At 49.6% G+C, this 18,905-nt stretch overlaps 3 protein-coding genes across 5 annotated transcripts; 1 reads left to right on the top strand and 2 right to left on the bottom strand.

Annotated features, from left to right (window-relative positions):
• Positions 1-1,126: 1,126 nt before the first annotated feature.
• Positions 1,127-5,514, bottom strand: CYP27B1 (cytochrome P450 family 27 subfamily B member 1). The gene is made up of 9 exons (XM_066365838.1): positions 5,302-5,514; positions 4,476-4,666; positions 3,774-3,976; positions 3,480-3,680; positions 3,224-3,396; positions 2,853-3,025; positions 2,574-2,652; positions 2,087-2,284; positions 1,127-1,749 (listed from the first exon to the last, which is right to left on the bottom strand). The coding sequence occupies exons 1-9, from the start codon at positions 5,485-5,487 to the stop codon at positions 1,636-1,638; spliced, it is 1,518 nt and encodes a 505-aa protein (XP_066221935.1). The 5' UTR covers positions 5,488-5,514; the 3' UTR covers positions 1,127-1,635.
• Positions 5,515-6,977: 1,463 nt separating this feature from the next.
• On the bottom strand, positions 6,978-10,574 carry METTL1 (methyltransferase 1, tRNA methylguanosine). 3 transcript variants are annotated; one of them, XM_066369342.1, is made up of 7 exons: positions 10,452-10,574; positions 9,982-10,228; positions 9,007-9,170; positions 7,918-8,102; positions 7,712-7,825; positions 7,480-7,581; positions 6,978-7,332 (listed from the first exon to the last, which is right to left on the bottom strand). In XM_066369342.1, the coding sequence occupies exons 2-7, from the start codon at positions 10,122-10,124 to the stop codon at positions 7,177-7,179; spliced, it is 864 nt and encodes a 287-aa protein (XP_066225439.1). In that variant the 5' UTR covers positions 10,125-10,228; positions 10,452-10,574; the 3' UTR covers positions 6,978-7,176. The 3 variants fall into 3 exon arrangements, with proteins under 3 accessions (XP_066225439.1, XP_066225440.1, XP_066225441.1); XM_066369343.1 differs by lacking the exons at positions 9,982-10,228; positions 10,452-10,574 and adding an exon at positions 9,847-9,975; XM_066369344.1 differs by lacking the exons at positions 7,480-7,581; positions 10,452-10,574 and having other exon boundaries at positions 9,982-10,294.
• On the top strand, positions 10,510-18,741 carry EEF1AKMT3 (EEF1A lysine methyltransferase 3). The gene is given in 3 exon segments (XM_066369345.1): positions 10,510-10,686; positions 10,803-10,915; positions 16,892-18,741. Coding segments are annotated over 3 exon segments (681 nt in total). The 3' UTR covers positions 17,283-18,741.
• The last annotated feature ends 164 nt before the right edge of the window (positions 18,742-18,905 follow it).

Raw genomic sequence — 18,905 nt, 5'->3', positions numbered from 1 at the left:
AGTGAATTCTCCATCTCCATCTAGCTAATTGGAATGGGGTGTAGTGGGGAGCAGGGGGAAGGCAGGCAAGTCCAGACATGGGGAAGGTAATCTGGGTTTCGGAGCTGTGGGGAGTATGCTGAGAGATTTATTTGTATGGAAGATGAGTTAATCGGTATATATCATAAGGAGAGAACTGTGTCCAACTTCTGGGCTGGGGTAGGGGGCAAAGAATGCTGACTCAGGGAAACGGAGGCTTCCTCTGCCCTGCCCACTTCTGCCTTGGTGCCCCAGGGCTCTGGCCACACGGAGCTCCCACACGGAGCTTTCATCATGTCTGACTTCACTTCTCTGCCTGAATCCCTGTCTTTCTTCGAAGGAAATGACCTTGGAGTAACTTTTCCAGAGAGGGCAGAGTAGCCAATCTAGGAAGTCCTTCAGTCCAGGTTCTAAAACTACTTCTACCAAAGAGTCAGCTGCCTCTGGCCATCTCTGCTAATCCCTAGCTCCTGATCCATTTTTACAGCCTAGCCCTTGTGGTTCCTTTTCACAACCCCACCCCCTTAGCCTCTTCCAGGGAGCCAGACTTGGCTGTTCCCACTCCAGACAGAAATGTGTCTGGGTTTGTGATGCAAACTCCTCTTCCAGGTGTCTAGACCTCCCATGTTACAGGGTCACTCCCAGGGTCTGAGAAACCAAGCTTGGGGATTTGAGTGAGGATCTTGCCTCCAGGTCTTGTAGGAACTGAGAGTGGGAGAGAAATAAGTAAAAAGTTAAGGAGAGAAAAAATAATTTTTTTTAATTTCAAAACTGACAATTTAAAGTTTTTAATATATAAAAGAAAGGCACACACAGAGACAGGTCTAGAGATGTTTCTGCCTGGGAACTAAGTGTTTGGCAAGCTAACCTAATAGTGACCAGAGAAGCAAAAATAGTTTTTATAATACCTTCAACCAGGCAAGGGCAAGGGGCAGGGTGAGGAAGGAATGAGGTTGACAGAGCCTGATAAACTGCTCGCTCCTTCTGCCACATGGTTCAGATTCAATCTGAGAATTTGTGTGGTGTCACCTAGGGATAGGCCTTGGCCAGGGGAAATAAAGACTGAATAAGGCTTCGCAGCGGTTCTCAACCTGTGGGTCGCAACCCCAGCGGGGGTCGAACGACCAAAACACAGGGGTCGCCTAAAGCCACAGGTTGAGAACCGCTGGAATAAGGCTTCATCCTTTCTCTCAAACAGCTCACATGCAAGGAGAAAGAACCAATCAGGTGCAGGCCAGATGCACAATTACTTGGCTCATGTCATACTAAGAGCATAGCCAGCAGCATCAGTGAATACAGTGGAAGCCCAAAAGGGCAGTGGTGGAATTCTTCTTCAAGTAACCCAGCATTATCAGTTAAAATCTGAGTTGGCCCTTGAAGGATGCATATAATATGACCGGGAGAAGAGCTGAGCAGGCAGAGGGACTGTGGTTTTCTCCAGGCCTGCTAAATCAGGCCAAGTGCATACTTCACACCTTGGTCAGGGCTGCCTCAAACAATTTGCTATGGTCTTTCTGACTAGTTTGATCAGATAGACAGGCGTCAGGAGAAATACACATCTCTTGGTCTTGTGCATAATAAACCCCTATGATGAGAGAAAGTCCTCCTTCCACAGGACTATCTGTCCACAAACTGTAGATTGATGCTCCTTTCAGGTACCAGTACAGTCCGGGTCATGGGTCTGATTGGAGCAGCACCTGGCTCAGGCTTTACTTCAAAGTGAGTCAAGATCTGAAAAGGAGGAAGAAAGCTATCAATATGGGAAGGGTATACAATGGTGGGCTTTTTTGGTCATGGCTATTATAAGTGTTAGGATGGTCAAGGTTGGAGTGGCACCTGTGGCTAGTAATGGACTTCTTGGTTAATCAGGATAAGGGATTATGGCATGGAAAAAGTCCAAATATTCTCACTCACTTTTCAGGCCTATAATGGGGCTAAAAATTTCAGAGAATTAGATCTACCAAGTCTTAAATGTTTTCCTATGCTTGTCAGGAGAAGAGCTTGCAGCTTTAGAGAGTTAGAGTCTTTCTCATCTGGAAAAGGTAGAATGTATGTCCAGATTACTCACCTTGGCCAAAGCCATTTGCAGTTCAAGCTCTGCCAGGCGTCTCCCCATGCAACTGCGCTTGCCAAAACCAAAGGGAAGAGAAGCAAATGGGTGGGGGACTGGATCTCCCCCCAGCCAGCGAGCTGGACGAAAAGTATTTGGCTCTGGGAAGTGGGCAGGATCCCTTGAAGTGGCATAGTGACACAGAGTGACCAGTGTCTGGTGAGAGAGGAACATAAACTTGTCAATTTGGGCCAAGGAATTCAGGGAGGGACATGGGGAAGAGGCTATATGGACTGGGATGAAGGCAGGCTCCTCTGGTGGGTGATGGGGAAATTTTCTGGGGCTGCTTTTGGAATGAGTTCTCCACTATCCCATTATACCCCTGAGAGAAGCATTCATGCTGAGGGGAGGGTTTGAAGAGCTTATTTGGAGTTGTTTGAGAACAGGAGCAGGGCCAAGATAGTGAGGGATGGCTTAGCAAAATGGACCCATAGGCTCTACTCACATTTTTTGGGATAATATAATCACCTACACGAATATCTTTGTCTGGAACACGGGAATTTCCAGGTACTACAGGGTACAGTCTGGGTTGCAGAGCACAAGGAGAGACAGAAAGGTGAGGCTGAGGGCCATTAGCCTCCCTCTCATAGCGGCAACTTCCAAACCCATTCTTGACCAGAAAACTAGAATACCATTTTCCTCTGCTCTCTCCCTGCTCCCATCTACCATCTGTTTCCCCAGCTCTACCCCAGCATTTTCTCTAGCTTCTCTCTTGCCCCCTCACCTTAGCACTTCCTTGATGACCGCCTTCAGCAGGGGCAACTGGGACAGAGCCATGGCTGAGGACTGTGCATTAGACCCCTGGCCCAAAGCAGCTGTGATCTCAGAGTGGAGCTCTGTCTGGACCTTGGGGTGCCGAGAGAGTTCATATAAAGCCCAGGAGAGCGTGTTGGACACCTGAAAGGACAGGTGAGAGCATCGGAGGTATTAAGAGTGGGGAACCAGTACAGGGAGGAGAATATGAAGCTGTCTGGAGCACAAGAGTTGCTATCCCAAGCTGGTCTATAGGGCCAGAGTGAGTCCTCTGCAGCAGAACTGAGACTGCGGAGGCTAAGCTCTGAAAGTGGGGCTTATAACATAGATGGAGAACTTTACCGTGTCCACTCCGGCCAGTAGCAGCTCTGTCACATTCCCCAGGATGGAAGGGGCAGGCAACTCTTTCTGGAACAGGAAGCAGGTGAGGTGCGCCCCAGATCCCACGTCCTCCTCAGGCCTTCCCTGGCTCCTTGTAGCTATCTCGGCCTCTCGCAGCTCCACGTGATGCTGAGCTGCGTGGGGAGAAGGTGCTGGTGTGCCTCTCTATCCCTGAACACCTTTACGTCCCCGTTTCCACTTCATTTTTGCGCCTTACCAAATGCAAACATCTGGTCCCAGTCTTGGCAGAGGCGGCTCCAGGGTCCCGGTACAAGGCGGTGCAGCCAGTTGGGCATCGCCATGGTCAACAGTGTGGATACAAACACAGATCCCACGGCGCGGATAAAGTTCTCTGTATCTGGAGGCACTTCAGCCTCCAAGCAGCCCAGGCGCGAACCTAGCAGCACCGCGGCTATGCCTGGCCGGGAGGGGGCGCTGTCAGGGCACGGGGAGACACCCCCACCACCGGCCGGTACCTCCTAAGCTTGCCCCGAACTGTCTGGGGACTCACCTTCTAGTCCAAACTTGTAAAACTCTCCGGCTACATCACGAACCAGGGTGGGCGGCCCCGCGCCGCGTCCCCGTTGGTGCTGCAGTCGCCGGACAAGGTCAAGAACCACATCTTCCAGGGTCCTGGCATAGCTGGCGGCTGCTTGAGGCCGGAGGAGGAGTGGAGCAAGGAGGCTGCGGAGCTTCTGCCATTCTTCTCCTTCCCTGCGAGGGGCGGGGGGCGGAGAAGGAGCGCATCAGGGCAGATGCGGCGTGTGGAGGCTGCTCAACGCGGTTGGCTGAGGTTCGGAACGTGTTCGGCTTGGCTTGCTGAGGAAGGCTTGTGTCTTGCTCCCTGGGGGTACAGAAACCTGCCCCTGCCAGCGCCCGCTTTTCATTCTCTTTCTTCGTTACTCATTTCCTGTCCCAGAGGGGCCTGGGTTCCTGGGTGACCTGAGTCACAGAATCTTACATCCCATCGGGATCCCGGCATCCTAACCCCTTTTGACAGGACCCAGGATTTTGGCCTAGAAGGTAAGGTGGGGGTGGAAGCGAGGGCTGGGCTCTACCTGAGCTTGGGCGAAACAGACTGGGGTGGAAACCCCTATTTGCCAGAGTCTGTGAGAAACAGCCGCCCTTCCTCCACACCCTAGACTGTCTCCAGACCCGCCACAGGAGATGGACACAGTAGGGCTTATGGGCTTTCGGGCCAGAGAGGACTCACGCGGTGAGTAGTCCGCAAGCCCGCTTTCGCCGACGACGGTGCTCAGCCCACGATGAGAAGCTGCAGCGCTCGGGCCGAGGGCCTTCCTGTCGCAGCAGCTGCTCGATGAGTGAAGGGGCCGCCACGTACACCGTGCGCACCTTCCCAAAGCTGGCCAACCACACGGGTCCGAAGCGCGAGGCACCCTGCACCTGGGGGAATGGGCGCGGCGACCACTGATACAGGGGCAGGGAACTCCCAGCTAGGCGCGTGCTAACGCCAAGGGCGTTGCCTGGGTTTTATAAGGGGGAGCTTCTGCTCCTTCACGAGTTCCCAGCTAGTGTATGGTCCTAATGCTTCAAACACGTCCTGTTCTTTCCCCTACTTCCCATCCCTAGAAAGTTTGAGTGTGGTAGGTAAAACGGTACTTTGCTTAGATTTTCATTACCTCTACTTGGTCACCTGGGCCAAGCCAAGGCGGAAGAATCCCTAAAAGTTCTTCACGTGGACTGTTTGTTTCAGGACGAGACCCCCCCCCCCCCCGAATGTATTGGAACATAGGTAGGTTTAAGCCAAATGCGCGGGGAAAGTGCCGTGCATTTTTGCCTCCCGCACACTTGTCCTGAACCTACCCAGCTTCCAGACTTCTGCACCGCGAGAAGGCACTTTTTGAGTGCACTCCTCTGCTGGGTGTCGGGATGGGCTCTGCGCCGCTGGAGCCAAAGTCCCAAATCTCAACTGTCCTTTCTATAATTCATGTGCATTTGATCTCACTGGCCTTCCCTCCCACACTCTGCACTAGTCCGTTTCCCCAGCATTCAGTCCCAAGAACAGAGTCCCCCTCTACCTGCAGCTCGTGTAGCCGCGACAACCCCGTCTTGCAGAAAAGTTCGGCAAGGAAACCTGGCGTGGAGGGACCTGGGATGTCAGCCAAGCTCCGGAGCGCTGAGTCAAAGCTTCTGGAGCCCAGTGAGGCGCCCAGCTCAGAAGCGCAGCGGGCGCGATGCAAGGCGAGCTTGAGGGTCTGGGTCATGGTTTGGCTTAAGGAAAGACAAGCTCTTCTGAGTAGGTTGCTTGGGCCTCTATTTAATCCTTGGGCAAGGTAGTGGCGACGCCCCCTCTCCAAGCTACTCAGCCAATCCTCTTCCCTGAGTGGTCCGTGCTGGGAGTGGCACCTACAAACAGTAGGAGGGGCTGAGGCTGACTACACAGCTCCCTTGGGTCTCATGTTGCAATGACCCTCTTGGTAGGGGAGGCCTGCCTCAGTTTCTCTTCCTGGGCTGGTGCCCTAGTCTAGCTGCTGAAGAACTCTTCACAGGAAAGGCTATATAGTTAGATTTAGATGACCAAGATAGAGTCAGACCCCGATAGTCCCACCACTTCCCCAGAGAGCCAGGCCCCTTTGGCCCATTCTCAGGAATTCCCCATCCTGAGCTCCTCCGGGAAGGGCAGCAAGCAGGGAAGAGGCACAGCTGTAGCTGTCCCCATATTCTTGGCTCATCAAGCTTCACCTCTGTATGTGAGCAGAATTTTCTTGAACTACATGCCCCCCCCTCCATGTACCTGACACTAGGCAGATGGCAGGTGAGTTAATAGGGTAAAATGGCTCCTGGAGCCTCAATCTCTGTTTCTTGGTGTGTGTGTGTATTTTCCTCGTGGGTCAACAAGCCCTGTCCTAGCCATGGGAATTTGAAGCTTGAGAAGAAATGACGGAACTTTTGCAAATTAGAAAAGTTCAGAGATTTCACTGGGCTGGCCAGAGCAAGGGCTGAGTGTTCTGAATCTCTAGCTGACTCTGTCCCTTTTGGGGGGCTTTCTATTCAGCAGCCCCTTTCTATTTTTAGCCTCAGAATCCTCCAGTTTAGTTCTCTGCTCTATACTCGTCCACCTCCACAGGCTCTGTGCCAGCCAGTCAGAGAAGTTCTGGAGTGGAAGGTCAACATAAAACAGGAAAGGGTCTCCAACCTCACGCCCCCCTGGGACTCTTCAGAGATACCCAGTCTCTGGAGCACAGATTCCCCAGATCAAGTCTTAGGCAGGGAGAGGATGGGGAGACACCTGATTTACACTCTAGCTTCCCTGAGATATAGCAGCATGGGGATGTGCCCACATGTTACCCCCAGGAATGCAAAGTATATACAAGTGGACAGGTAATTTGTGCCTAACAGGCAATTTAAATTATTTTTATTTATTCATTTTAGAGGAGAGAGAGAGAGAGAGAGAGAGAGAGAGAGAGAGAGAGAAAAGGGGGGAAAAGCAGGAAGCATCAACTCCCATATGTTCCCTGACCGGGCAAGCCCAGGGTTTTGAACAGGCGACCTCAGTGTTCCAAGTCAATGCTTTATCCACTGCGCCACCACAGGTCAGGCCCCTAACAGGCAATTTAGATGGACAGTGGAGAACTGTATTCTTTACTCCAGCTGAAAAGATATCCCAGAGGGGAAAGGAAGTACTAAGGGAGAGCAAGACCCCACACCCTTCCAAAGATCCCTGTGGTCCAAGATCTTCTGACATTCCCAGTCATCTTCTGGTTTCTGCTGTCAGTGGAAGGTGAGAACAGGCAAAGGTAGTTGTGAAAACCAGGGTTCTGCCCTGGGCAGTCTCCCAACTTCTTGGAGACTGTTGCCTCTAAGCCCTAGCAAGTCTCAGCTAGGAAGGTCCAGGGGGTTGATCTTCTTTCTAGTTCCTAGAAGATGGATTCTGGATAAAGCAAGGTAAGCAGTCAGTGACCAGGAGGGGTAGGATTGGGGATCTCTGCCTGGAGAGTGGGATCGTGTATTCTTCGGAAGATGGCTGGGAAATTCTTTCCTCCATTGCGTAGAACTTTTTTTCCCTCTTCAGTTGAGGTACCCAAGTGTTCCACAATGGGGTCTTCACTCTGGGAGAAGGGTCCAATAAGTCCTTGCCAACCCCTGGCCCCGAGACTCCCATCCTGTCCTCTTGGCACTGAGTTGGGTTCAAATAATATAGAACCACTCTGGAAAGGGCCTGTATCTTCAGAATTTTTCTTAGGATCCTAACTTACCAGCTCCTCCAGAGGCACACGCTCAAACAGGGGGTGCCCTTCAAAATGGTTGCACATCCATTCATGTAGCTCTAGCACATCAGTTATAGTATATACCAGTCCCTGCATAGGCAAAATCAGGGGGTCTGCATGCAGTTGAGCAGCAAGGTGATGGGACGTACCACTACTGATTTATTAGTGGAAGGTCCCTGAATTGGTCATTCACCCCACCCGCTCTTCCCTACCAACTCACCCCAACTCTTAGCACGTAGGCATATTCTGCCAGCAGTGTGGGACTGATGATTCGCCACTTGTGCTTTGTTCGTTTGAAATGTGGATCAGGGAAGAGGAAGAACATCTTTGTCAGCTGTGAGACAGACATGTACAGACTGGGTTGTGAGAGCCTGGCCTCCATGTCCTACCTTCCTACCAACCTAACCCACCAGGGCCCTTCCCCACCTGGCTCTTGAAGAAGAAGTTAGGAAGGTGTTTCATGGCATTGCTACGAAGACAGGCGATGTTCTGGAAGCCACCTCCAGGAGCTGCTCGTAAGGCTTGAATCCGGTCCTGAACATAGTCTGAGACCTTCACCCGGATCTCCAGACCCAGAATCAGTGTATCTGGGAACAGTGGTGACAGTTCCACTGGACACAGAAACAGGAATGGAATCATCAACCTCATAGTGCAGGAACTTCAAAAGAGTCAGGAAAGAAAACCTCAAGCTGCAACTGCTAAAATTATGAATGGCAAGCGTGGACAGAGAGATGTCTATATGGATGCTTCTATGCTGAAGAAGAGGGCTGGGGAGATCCAAAAATTGCATCAGGACTGGGAAGGCCTGGGAATACATGTATATTTGCAAGTGCTTTTAGTGTTTTCACACTCTCTCCTTTAATCCTCTTAGCATTCTGTAGTAAATTGTGAATATGAGGAAACTGAGGGTCAGAAATGCCCAAGGTCATAGAGCTAAGAAGAGACAAAACTGAAACCTGAACCAAAGTTTTCTGCCACCAAGTACCATGCTCTTCCTCTCTGTCATGTCCTTATTTCTATGGGAAGATCTAAAAATAGAGAACTGGCTTAGTAAGCATGTCTAGAGCAATACAGAGAATACAAGAGGAACTAAAAAAACAGAGGATTAGAGCAGTAGGAATAAGTTCTGGTGAGGAAGGGGGAAGTGGTGGAATCCCTGAGAAAGTCAGTTCAGGATCACTGGCCACAGTGGCTAATCTCTGACGCTTGTGCTGACCAGTTCACTGACCCAGCACTTGGCAGGTGAAATGGCTCACGTAGTGACTGGGGCCAGGGGCAAGGCCAGACAAGACAACACGAGTTCTAAGAGGCATTTTGAAGCATCCCCCTCCCTTTTCCAAGGCAAAGGCCACAGACCCAGAGTAGAGGGAAGGTGGAGACTCTCCACACTGATGTCACAGCACCAGTGTCTGGTCCGAAGGGGAAAGGCCAACTATGGCCCCCATCAAACCTGCTGAGGTGGCAGAACCTAGGCATTGCCTCTCCCTGCCCAAAGAAAGGGCCAAACATTGTTACCTAACAGGCCACCATAGCCACAGCCTATGTCTGCAAACTCCACTTGGGCCTGAGCTCTCTTTTCTTTCTTATCCTTTGGGTCATCGTGGCTCTGATTTTGGGTCAGTGGAGTGAAGAACTCTGGATATAGCTCAGACCAATCCATCTCCTCTGGCTTCACAGGGCTATTGGAAAGAAGACATGAGAAACATGAGGAGGCTGGTCATACCATTGCAAAAGTCATACTACATGTGCGTGGGTGGATGGGTAAGGGTGGGAAGTAGATTAAGGGGGAATTTTCAAAAATTCTGTCTCGGCCCTATAGCCTCTAGGAGAGACATAGTGGAAACCACCCTGTGAATCACAAACCCATCATGAGGCCCGTGATTTCTGACCCGCTCATCTCCCTATCTAAGGGTTGATGTAACTCCAGCGGGGCACAGGTTTTGAGCACAAGTTCCCCCTATTCCAGAGACTGGATGCCTAAGGCACTGGGATCTTACTTTGCGTGCTCTGTGCGAAGAGGATGGAGTAGAGTGCAGGCGGGACTGGGTACCTGTCTTTTTAATTAAGTTCGACAAAGAAAACCGAATGATGGAAAGGGCATACTACCGCCACCACTCTAGTCTCAGCAACAATTTCTTTCCCCTGTCGGACTTGCACTGCTACCCAGACTTGGCCAAACGCCACGCCCGCTGCAATCCGCCAACCGCCAAATCTGCTAAACACTCCCCCAAAACTGACGTCACCCAGGCGGTCCTCCTGGGTCTATCCTGAACCGTCCCAACACTATCGCTCTCCGGGGCAGCTTTAGGCCTGAGTATTCTGTCCTCCTTCTTGCCCCCTGCACTGCTCACTCACTAGCGCAGCGTATGGTCCGCCATGGGGTTGGAATGAGCACGCTGTCGATAATAGCGCTTCTGTGGCTGCGGGGCCTCGGCTCCAGCCTCGGCTCCCGCCATGATCTCCAGTCCGAAGTGTCTCCACCGGACTCACGTGGAGACGGAGGCCCGCGGCGCTCGATGATGACGTATCAAACACTTTGAGAGCAGACTCCACCCCTTAAAGACCCGAGAGGGGATTCCGCTGGGCTGGGCGGGGATGTAAGGAGGGGCCGGCACATCAAAGTTCCTCCGCATCTGGTTTGTAATGGGGCTGGCAAGGCCAGAACCGGCACCGAACCTCTTTCCTCAGCTTGCATGGGTCTGGGTTACCATCCTGGTTGCAGTACCCCGTGCACTTCCTACGGTAGAATTAATCCTTGTGCGTTCCGCTCTCTCCCGGTCTCGGACCAGACTGCGTAGTCTGGAGTGAGTCCCGTCCCAGCGGACTGGGGCCCAGGGAGGGAGGGGTAGCTCTTCATTCTACCTCTGGGAAGCCAAACTGGAGGAAGGAGGGCAAACTCAGGGAGGCGGGGCTCGGTGCCACGGGGCAGCCGACACGGCCCGAGGTCCCCGAGTCCTCACCCCGCTCCAGATCCGGAATCCCAAGGCTGGCCGTGCTGTCCCGAACTGTCAGGGCCAGATGGCGGACCTCTGTCCATATCCTACATCCGAACCCGAATCGGTGTTCCCGCGGGAGGTCGGGCTCTTCGCTGACTATTTCTCGGAGAAGAGTCGGTTCTGTTTCTGTGGGCACGTGCTGAGCATCACACAGAACTTCGGGTCTCGCCTCGGGGTGGCAGCGCGCGTGTGGGATGCGGTGAGGAGTGGGTGGCTCTGGGCCAGGGTCCAGGGGAGGTCCAGACCCCGGACTTTCCCTTTGCCATATGGAGCCGTCCCCGCGACAATTGTTTTTTCTTTTTCTTTTTCCTATAGGCTCTGAGCCTGTGCAACTATTTCGAAAATCAAAATGTGGATTTCAGAGACAAGAAGGTGATCGAACTGGGCGCGGGGACCGGCATCGTGGGGATCTTGGCAGCGCTGCAGGGTGCGTAACGGGAGAGGGTTTGGGAGGACGGAGCTGTGGAGAAATGGTTATTAACTAGATCCTGGGGATTGGGGAATGGTTTGGCAGCAGCCCAGTCCCTTCTTTATAACTCTTGTGTGTGTGTGTGTGTGTGTGTGTGTGTGTGTGTGTGTGTGTGTGTGTGTGTGTGTTTCCGCGCGCGCGCCTGTTTTTATGTGGCAAGCAGCGCTAGCGCTCATTGGCTGTCAGAGCACCCAAGGTAGTTGATTTGGGGGCAAGATATAAAAATCGGGCAGGCCTTAATAGGAATTTTTTTCTACTTTTTTTGTGATTTCACGGACAGTAGCATCACTTAAAAAGCTCCTTTACTTCAGACATGGTTTTCTGGCAAGATGTATATTTGGGGGTACCTTGTAGAGGAAGTATTTTGTGGGTGTTAAACCTCATAAACCTTTATAACTTTCTTATGAGTATTTTTTAGATTTTTTTAAACAATCTTTTAAATTTATTTATTTATTCATTTTAGAGAGGAGAGGGAGAGACAGAGGGAGAGAGAGAGAGGAGAGACAGAGAGAAGAGGGGGAGGAGCAGGAAGCATCAACTCCCATATGTGTCTTGACCAGGCAAGCCCAGCGTTTCGAACTGGCGACGTCAGCATTTCCAGATCGATGCTTTATCCACTACGCCACCACAGGTCAGGCCAATTTTTTAGATTTTTAAGGTTTTGTTTGCATGGGAGAAAGCTTGAGTTTCTGAGGATTAAGGTGTGTTTTGTGAGAAGTGGGGTAGGAATTAGGCACTGCAGACTTGGAAAAGAAAAAAGTAAAGAAACTTTGTTTTACTTTTGTCAAGAAGCAAAAACTACAAAGGAAATAGTTCTTTAATTTATAATCTGATAGGCAAAAACTCACACTGAAAACACTCATGATGTAATCTCCCCAGAAATGCAAATTAACGTGTCCTCGTTTAGAAGGACAAGACTAAATTACATTCAGGAAAGTCTTCCCAGAAGCAGTCACTCATTCTATTCATTCAACCAACATGTATCTGGAATTCTCTGTGTGCCAAGAGTCATGCTAGGTATTGGAATACAGGTAAGACCAGGTTTCCTCTCCCCAAGGAGCTCATGGTCTAGTGGGGAAGACAGGGAAGATGTTACAGTACAAGAACTCTGATGAGGTATTCACAAAGCCAGTAGACATACTATGGCCATCTCTCCCTTGACTACCTGGAATCTAAGGAGAAGCTCTGTCAGAGGTGAAATAGGTGAACAGTGTAAACACAGCAGGCTCAGAAATAACTGAAGGAGTGTCAACAGAAGTTTGCATAAAGGATGGGTGAATGAGAGGTGGGCAGTTGTGCTAAAGTGGAAGAAAGGCATGTAACATGGTTGGAAATACCTACTTTTGCTTGATCCTAAGCTGATTTCTTCTCCTTCAACCCCTATTCAGCTGCCAAGTTGGAAATCTGTCACCCTGTCCCTTACCCTCTCTCCTCACATCCTGGCAATCAGCCAGTCCTACGGGTCATGTCCTTAATGCTCCCACAGCTATCCATTTTCCCCACTATCTCTAGTTCAGGCCACTGCCATATCTTCCCTCCCTCCCTCCCTTCCTCCCTCCTGCCTGCCTGCATCCACTTGTAGCTGTGGCACCTTAGTTGTTCATTGATTGTTTTCTCATGTGTCTTGAGTCGGGGGCTCCAGCTGAGCCAGTGACCCCTTGCTCAAGCCAGTGACCTTGGGATTTTTTTTTTTTTTGTATTTTTCCAAAGCCAGAAACAGGGAGGCAGCCAGACAGACTCCCGCATGTGCCCGACCGGGATCCACCCGGCACTCCCACTAGGGGGCGATGCTCTGCCCATCCTGGGCGTCGCTCTGTCGCGACCAGAGCCACTCTAGCGCCTAGGGCAGAGGCCACGGAGCCATCCCCAGTGCCCGGGCCATCTTTTTGCTCCAATGGAGCCTTGGCTGTGGGAGGGGAAGAGAGAGACAGAGAGGAAGGCGGGGGTGGAGAAGCAGATGGGCGCATCTCCTGTGTGCCCTGGCCGGGAATCGAACCCGGGACTCCTGCACGCCAGGCTGATGCTCTACCACTGAGCCAACCGGCCAGGGCCACGTCCACATTTTAAAATTATTCAGATCTGACCACTTGTTAAGACTTTGCTACTGCTGTGGTTCAAACCACTATCATCTTGCTGGGGTCATTGCACATACCTTCTTTTTTTTTTTTTTTAATTTATTTTTTACAGAGACAGAGTGAGTCAGAGAGAGGGATAGACAGGGACAGACAGACAGGAATGGAGAGAGATGAGAAGCATCAATCATTAGTTTTTCATTGCACGTTGCAACACCTTAGTTGTTCATTGATTGCTTTCTCATATGTGCCTTGACCACGGGCCTTCAGCAGACCGAGTAGCCCCTTGCTGGAGCCAGCAACCTTGGGTTCAAGCTGGTGGGCTTTTCCTCAAACCAGATGAGCCCGCGCTCAAGCTGGCGACCTCGAGGTCTCGAACCTGGGTCCTCTGCATCCCAGTCCGACGCTCTATCCACTGCGCCACCGCCTGGTCAGGCTGCACATACCTTCTAACACAGTGGTCCCCAACTTTTTTTGGGCCACGGACCGGTTTAATGTCAGAAAATATTTTCACAGACCGGCCTTTAGTGTGGGACCGATAAATGTATCACGTGACCGAGACAAGTATCAAGAGTGAGTCTTAGATGGATGTAACAGGGAATCTGGTCACTTTTTAAAAATAAAACATCGTTCAGACTTAAATATAAATAAAACAGAAATAATGTAAGTTATTTATTCTTTCTCTAAGAACCGGTACCAAGTGGCCCACAGACCGATACTGGTCCACTGGCCGGGGGTTGGGGACCACTGTCCTAACAGGTCTCCTTGCTTCAGACCTTACACCTCTGCAGTCTTTTCTCACCCCAACAGCAAGAGTAATTCTTTATTTTATTTTATTTTATTTTGTATTTTTCTGAAGCTGGAAACGGGGAGAGACAGTCAGACAGACTCCCGCATGCGCCCCACCGGGATCCACCCGGCACGCCCACCAGGGGCGAAGCTCTGCCCACCAGGGGCGATGCTCTGCCCCTCCGGGGCGTCGCTCTGTTGCGACCAGAGCCACTCTAGCGCCTGGGGCAGAGGCCAAGGAGCCAACCCCAGCACCCAGGCCATCTTTGCTCCAATGGAGCCTCAGCTGCGGGAGGGGAAGAGAGAGACAGAGAGGAAGGAGAGGGGGAGGGGTGGAGAAGCAGATGGGCGCTTCTCCTGTGTGCCCTGGCCGGGAATCGAACCCGGGACCTCTGCACGCCAGGCTGACGCTCTACCACTGAGCCAACCAGCCAGGGCCAAGAGTAATTCTTTAAAAGCATAACTCAGTGTATGTCATTCTTCCATTTAAAATTTTCCAGTAGCTTCCTCTCTCACCCAGACTAAAAGCTAGAATTTTAAGTCTCTTGAAAAGGCCCTGGTGATGATCTGGCCCCTACTTTTACTCCCCTCTCTTGAGGTCCGGGTGGTTTGTTCATCACTTCCATCAGGTCTTGGCTCATATGTATCTCCTCAGTAAGGCTTTTCCTAACCACCTCCATTTAAAATTATTTTCTCTGCCTCTCCCTCAAGCTGTTCTTATTCTCCTTTCCTGCTTGATGCTTCCTTCACTGGAGCACTTATTACCATGTTATGTGCGTTGTATTTTATGTTTTGTTTGTTGTCTGTTTTTTTGCCACTAGACTGTAAGCTCCATGAGCAGAAGGAGTCTTGTCTTGGTTGATTCACTGCTGTATTCTCAGCACCTGGCATATAGGCACATAATAAATATGAATGAATGAATTCATTCTTTTATTTTTATTTTTTTTTATTTATTATTTTTTTAAATACACATTTTTTAAATTTTTTATTTTATTTTATTTATTCATTTTAGAGAGGAGAGAGAAAGGAAGAGAGAGAGACAGAGAGGGAGAGAGAGAGGAGAGAGAGACAGAGAGAGAAGGTGGGGAGGAGCTGGAAGCATCAACTCCCATATGTGCCTTGACCAGGCAAGCCCAGGGTTTTGAACCGGCAGCCTCAGTATTTCCAGGTCGACGCATTATCCACTGCGCCACCACAGGTCAGGCCTGAATGAATTCATTCTTAATACTCACTCTTTTGCCTGACCAGGCGGTGGCGCAGTGGATAGAGCATCGAACTGGGATGCTGAGGACCCAGGTTCGAGACCCCGAGGTCGCCAGTTTGAGCACAGGCTCATCTGCTTTGAGCAAAAAGCTCACCAGCTTGGACCCGAGGTCGCTGGCTTGAAGGCCCATGGTTAAGGCACATATGAGAAAGCAATCAATGAACAACTAAGGTGTCACAATGAAAAATTGATGCTTCTCATCTCTCTCCGTCCTGTCTATCCCTATCTATCTGACTCTCTCTCTGTCTCTGTAAAAAAAGAAGAAAAAAAAAAGAGTTTTGCAGTGCTTAGTGCATTTCTACTTCTAGAATAAAATTCAAGGAAGACTGAGGTTTTGTCACGCTCACTACCGCATTCCCAGAACTTAGATACTCAAAACATATTTATTGCATGAATGAAGTGATTTTTTAAATTTACTTTTTATTTTAAAAAAATTTTTAAAGATTTTATTTATTCATTTTAGAGAGGAGAGAGAGAGAGAGACAGACAGACAGACAGACAGACACGGCGTGTAGGGGAGGAGCAGGAAGCATCAACTCCCATATGTGCCTTGACCAGGCCAGCCTGGAGTTATAAACTGGCAACCTCAGCATTCCAGGTCAATGCTTTATCCACTGTGCCACCAAAGGTCAGGTGAATGAAGCTTTCTGAGATGCTAACTTTAATTATCTTTATCCTCTACTTCTTTCTTTCTTTATATATTTAATTTTTAAAAATTTATTTATTTTTTATTTTTTTACGTGACAGGAGGGGTGATAGTGAGGCAAACTCTCGCATGTGTCCTGACCAGGATACACCCAGCAAGCCTGTCTAGGGCTGGTACTGAATATGGAGCTATTTTTAGCACCTGAGGCTAACTCAGGAGGGGAGGAGGAAAACAAAGAGGAGAAGGAGGGGGGGGAGAAGCAGATGGTTGCTTCTCCTGTGTGTCCTGACTGGGAATTGAACCAGGAAGTCCACATACTGGGCAGATGCTCTATTCACTGAGCTACTGGCCAGGACCTATCCTCTACTTCTATATGTAAACCCTATTGACCTCAGGGTCAAGCCTGAATCTCTGTAGCATGTCATAATCATTTTTCTCTTTACTCTCATGTCTTGAGACTTTTCTCCTCCCTTCCACATAATCTCTAAGATCCACCCTTCCTTGAATACTCCATGCTGTCTCACCACCAGGCCCTTGTACTCTCTGTTCTCTGCTTGGAAAGCTCACCTGACTAATTTTTACTTGTCCTTTAAGGCTCACTGAGGTCATGTCTTCTGGGAAGCTTTCCAGACCCGTGAAGGCTGGTCTGTATCAGTAGGGGTTGGGTGCATAGATTTCCAGCTTAGTGCTGTCCAGGCTTCTGCTGACGTGTTGGTGGTTGTGTTTTGGGCAGAAAGGTTGAAGATTAGCTCGGAGAGAATGTTGATGTTGTAGAATGTAGAGTAAGGAGAATGGCAGTGGGTAAGATGGAGGTTAGGGCAATTAAAATCCAGAGGGTGGACTTTGGGCTGTCAAGACATTGTCCTCTAGGCCCGTGTTTTTCAATAGCCAGTCTACTAGAAATTTCATGCTGGTCTGCTAAAGAGTTAACCACCCTGATGTTGTATAAGATTATAGACCTGATAATCTTAGTCAAATTTGTTTATGCTCAGGATGACTTCTGCCTTAGTGGTCTCCAAAATAATTCTATTTTCACCAGTCCCCAGTGTAAAGAGGTTGAAAACCACTGCCTAGGCACTGAGGCCTCTGGACCTTCTGGGCAGGAGCTGAGACCCCTTTGTTGGTTCCTCTGACTTGCATTTCTCCTCCTTCCTCTCTCTCGGGAGGTGATGTTACCATCACTGACCTGCCCCCAGCCCTAGAACAGATCCAGGGCAACGTCCAGGCCAATGTGCCAGCTGGAGGCCGGGCCCAGGTCCGTGCCTTGTCCTGAGGGATTGACCAGCATGTCTTCCCTGATGACTATGACCTGGTGCTGGGGGCTGATATCATGTATCTGGAGCCTACCTTCCCACTGCTGCTAGGGACCCTCCGACACCTGTGCGGGCCCCGTGCCACCATCTATCTGGCCTCCAAGGTGAGAGAGGAGCATGGGATGAAGAGCTTCTTTCAGTACCTCCTGCCCCAGTATTTCCAACTGGAGCTTGCCCGGCGGGATGAGGATAAGAATGTCAACATCTATAGGGCCAGACACAGAGAACCAAGACCTGCTTGATGTCATTCTTCGGCTTCTCCAAATCCCTTGTCCTAATGCTTCATCTCCAAAGCCAGAAATATAAGGACCAAAAAGGATGAGTTTCCATTGCCTCTCTCTTTCCTCCTTCCCTCTTAGTTCCTCCAGATACTCTTGGGCAGGTGCAAGGAGGTGCCTGCATGCTAGGAATCCTAAGGTTCCAGTAGCACTTGGTTATTGCATAAAGGAAGTTCTCAGCCCTGTACTCAGCAAAGGATGGTGGGAGGGTGTCCAGGGCTTTCAGGGGAAAGGGAGATAAATTGGATGTGAGAGCAATGGCTGCAGAGACAGTCACTGATCACTTCCAGTTCTGCTGTTGTCTTTTTATACAGAATAGATTTTTTTCCTCCAGATTCTACTGGAAATTTTTTAAATGGAAAGAAACATGAGCATTACATATCTCATCTACATCCAAAGAATTCAGGCTTTTGTCAGGAAGTAAGAGGCCTCAGACCACCCACTTCTTGCTTCTAGAGATTGTCTGGTGGGACCATGGCCCTAACAGGGTCAAATCCTCCTAGGCCTAAAGCTAGCGATAGTCCTTTGGCCCGTGGCTTCTTCATCCTTTTTGGAGTTGGGGCCCTAATCACTAAGTACTAGGTTCTCCTCTTTATATTTTTTTAGGTTTCCAAGCCCTGTCAGTCTCTCCTTCCTAATGTGTTTTGCCTTCACCTTTTTTCTTTTCCCACTGTGGTAACTCTGGTTGAGGCTATCCTTACTCCTTGGGTCTTATCACTTCCTCTGGCCTCCTGGCCTCCCAACTCTTGTGGTCTTCCAAAATCAGTCCTGATTAGCTTCTGCTGCTGCCTACAGAAGAAAGAATAAGCTCCTCTGCTTGGTACTCAGTCTATCCTGTGTAATCCCAAATAACCCTCTACTTAATTTCCTATAGGTTTCCAAAATGTGTTGCATCCTTGGACCAAAGTACAAAAGATCTACTCCTTGTTTCCTAAATCCATACCAAGATTCCCTTTTTTCATTCTCTTTAATGATTCCTTCCCAGGAAGGCCCATTTCTATCTTAAAGGTCTTCATTACTTATAGCCTCTATCCTGAGAAAAGTTTTTCCTTTGCCTTCTGTTTGGATGTGATTTCTTTCTCCTTTGACATACTTTAACTTAATCTTATGAGATTTACCATGTCTTGTGAGGTCATGTATCTGCTGCCTATTTTCTCACCATTAGATTAATTTGAAGGGTAGGGCTGTGGTTTACTTATCTCTAATTCCCTGAAGCCTAGCACAGTTTCTGGCACAGCACAGGATTCAACAAATATTTTGCTCATTTAACAAATATTTATTGGGTTTCTTGAAGTAACTATGCCCCTACCTCCCTAGGCGACCTCTAGCAAATTTCTGAAACCAATCACCTACCCCACAATTTTGTCTTGAGTCATAAATGAATAATGAATAAGAAAGAGCATTAAAAATAAAGAACAAAGTGTTACCAGATGCCTTGCATTGTTATTTTGTGATGACTTAGTTTCATGATTTCCTTTTTCACCTGCAGGGAGCAATTCGGTTTTGAAATGCCTCTGTGGGCCCTCGCCTGTTGGCTCAGCGGTAGAGCGTCCTTCAGGCATATAGATGTCCTGGGTTGTTGTTTTT

This window comes from Saccopteryx leptura, chromosome 2 (genome assembly GCF_036850995.1).
Source record: "Saccopteryx leptura isolate mSacLep1 chromosome 2, mSacLep1_pri_phased_curated, whole genome shotgun sequence".
Lineage (NCBI taxonomy): Eukaryota > Metazoa > Chordata > Mammalia > Chiroptera > Emballonuridae > Saccopteryx > Saccopteryx leptura.
Note: the sequence above shows the minus strand (reverse complement) of the source record. Positions and strands in the feature narration are given on the sequence as shown.

What these genes read in the sequence shown, in the direction of transcription:
- METTL1 (XM_066369342.1), bottom strand. Translation starts at nt 10,124, where the DNA reads ATGCGGAGGAACTTTGATGTGCCGGCCCCTCCTTACATCCCCGCCCAG. An exon ending in CCGCGGGCCTCCGTCTCCAC is followed by an intron (nt 9,171 to 9,981) that starts GTGAGTCCGGTG and finishes TCTTTCCAATAG; the next exon opens with CCCTGTGAAGCCAGAGGAGA. An exon ending in ACTTCTTCTTCAAGAGCCAG is followed by an intron (nt 7,826 to 7,917) that starts GTGGGGAAGGGC and finishes TCTGTCTCACAG; the next exon opens with CTGACAAAGATGTTCTTCCT.
- CYP27B1 (XM_066365838.1), bottom strand. Translation starts at nt 5,487, where the DNA reads ATGACCCAGACCCTCAAGCTCGCCTTGCATCGCGCCCGCTGCGCTTCT. An exon ending in GTCATCAAGGAAGTGCTAAG is followed by an intron (nt 2,653 to 2,852) that starts GTGAGGGGGCAA and finishes TCTGCAACCCAG; the next exon opens with ACTGTACCCTGTAGTACCTG. An exon ending in ATTATATTATCCCAAAAAAT is followed by an intron (nt 2,285 to 2,573) that starts GTGAGTAGAGCC and finishes CTCTCTCACCAG; the next exon opens with ACACTGGTCACTCTGTGTCA.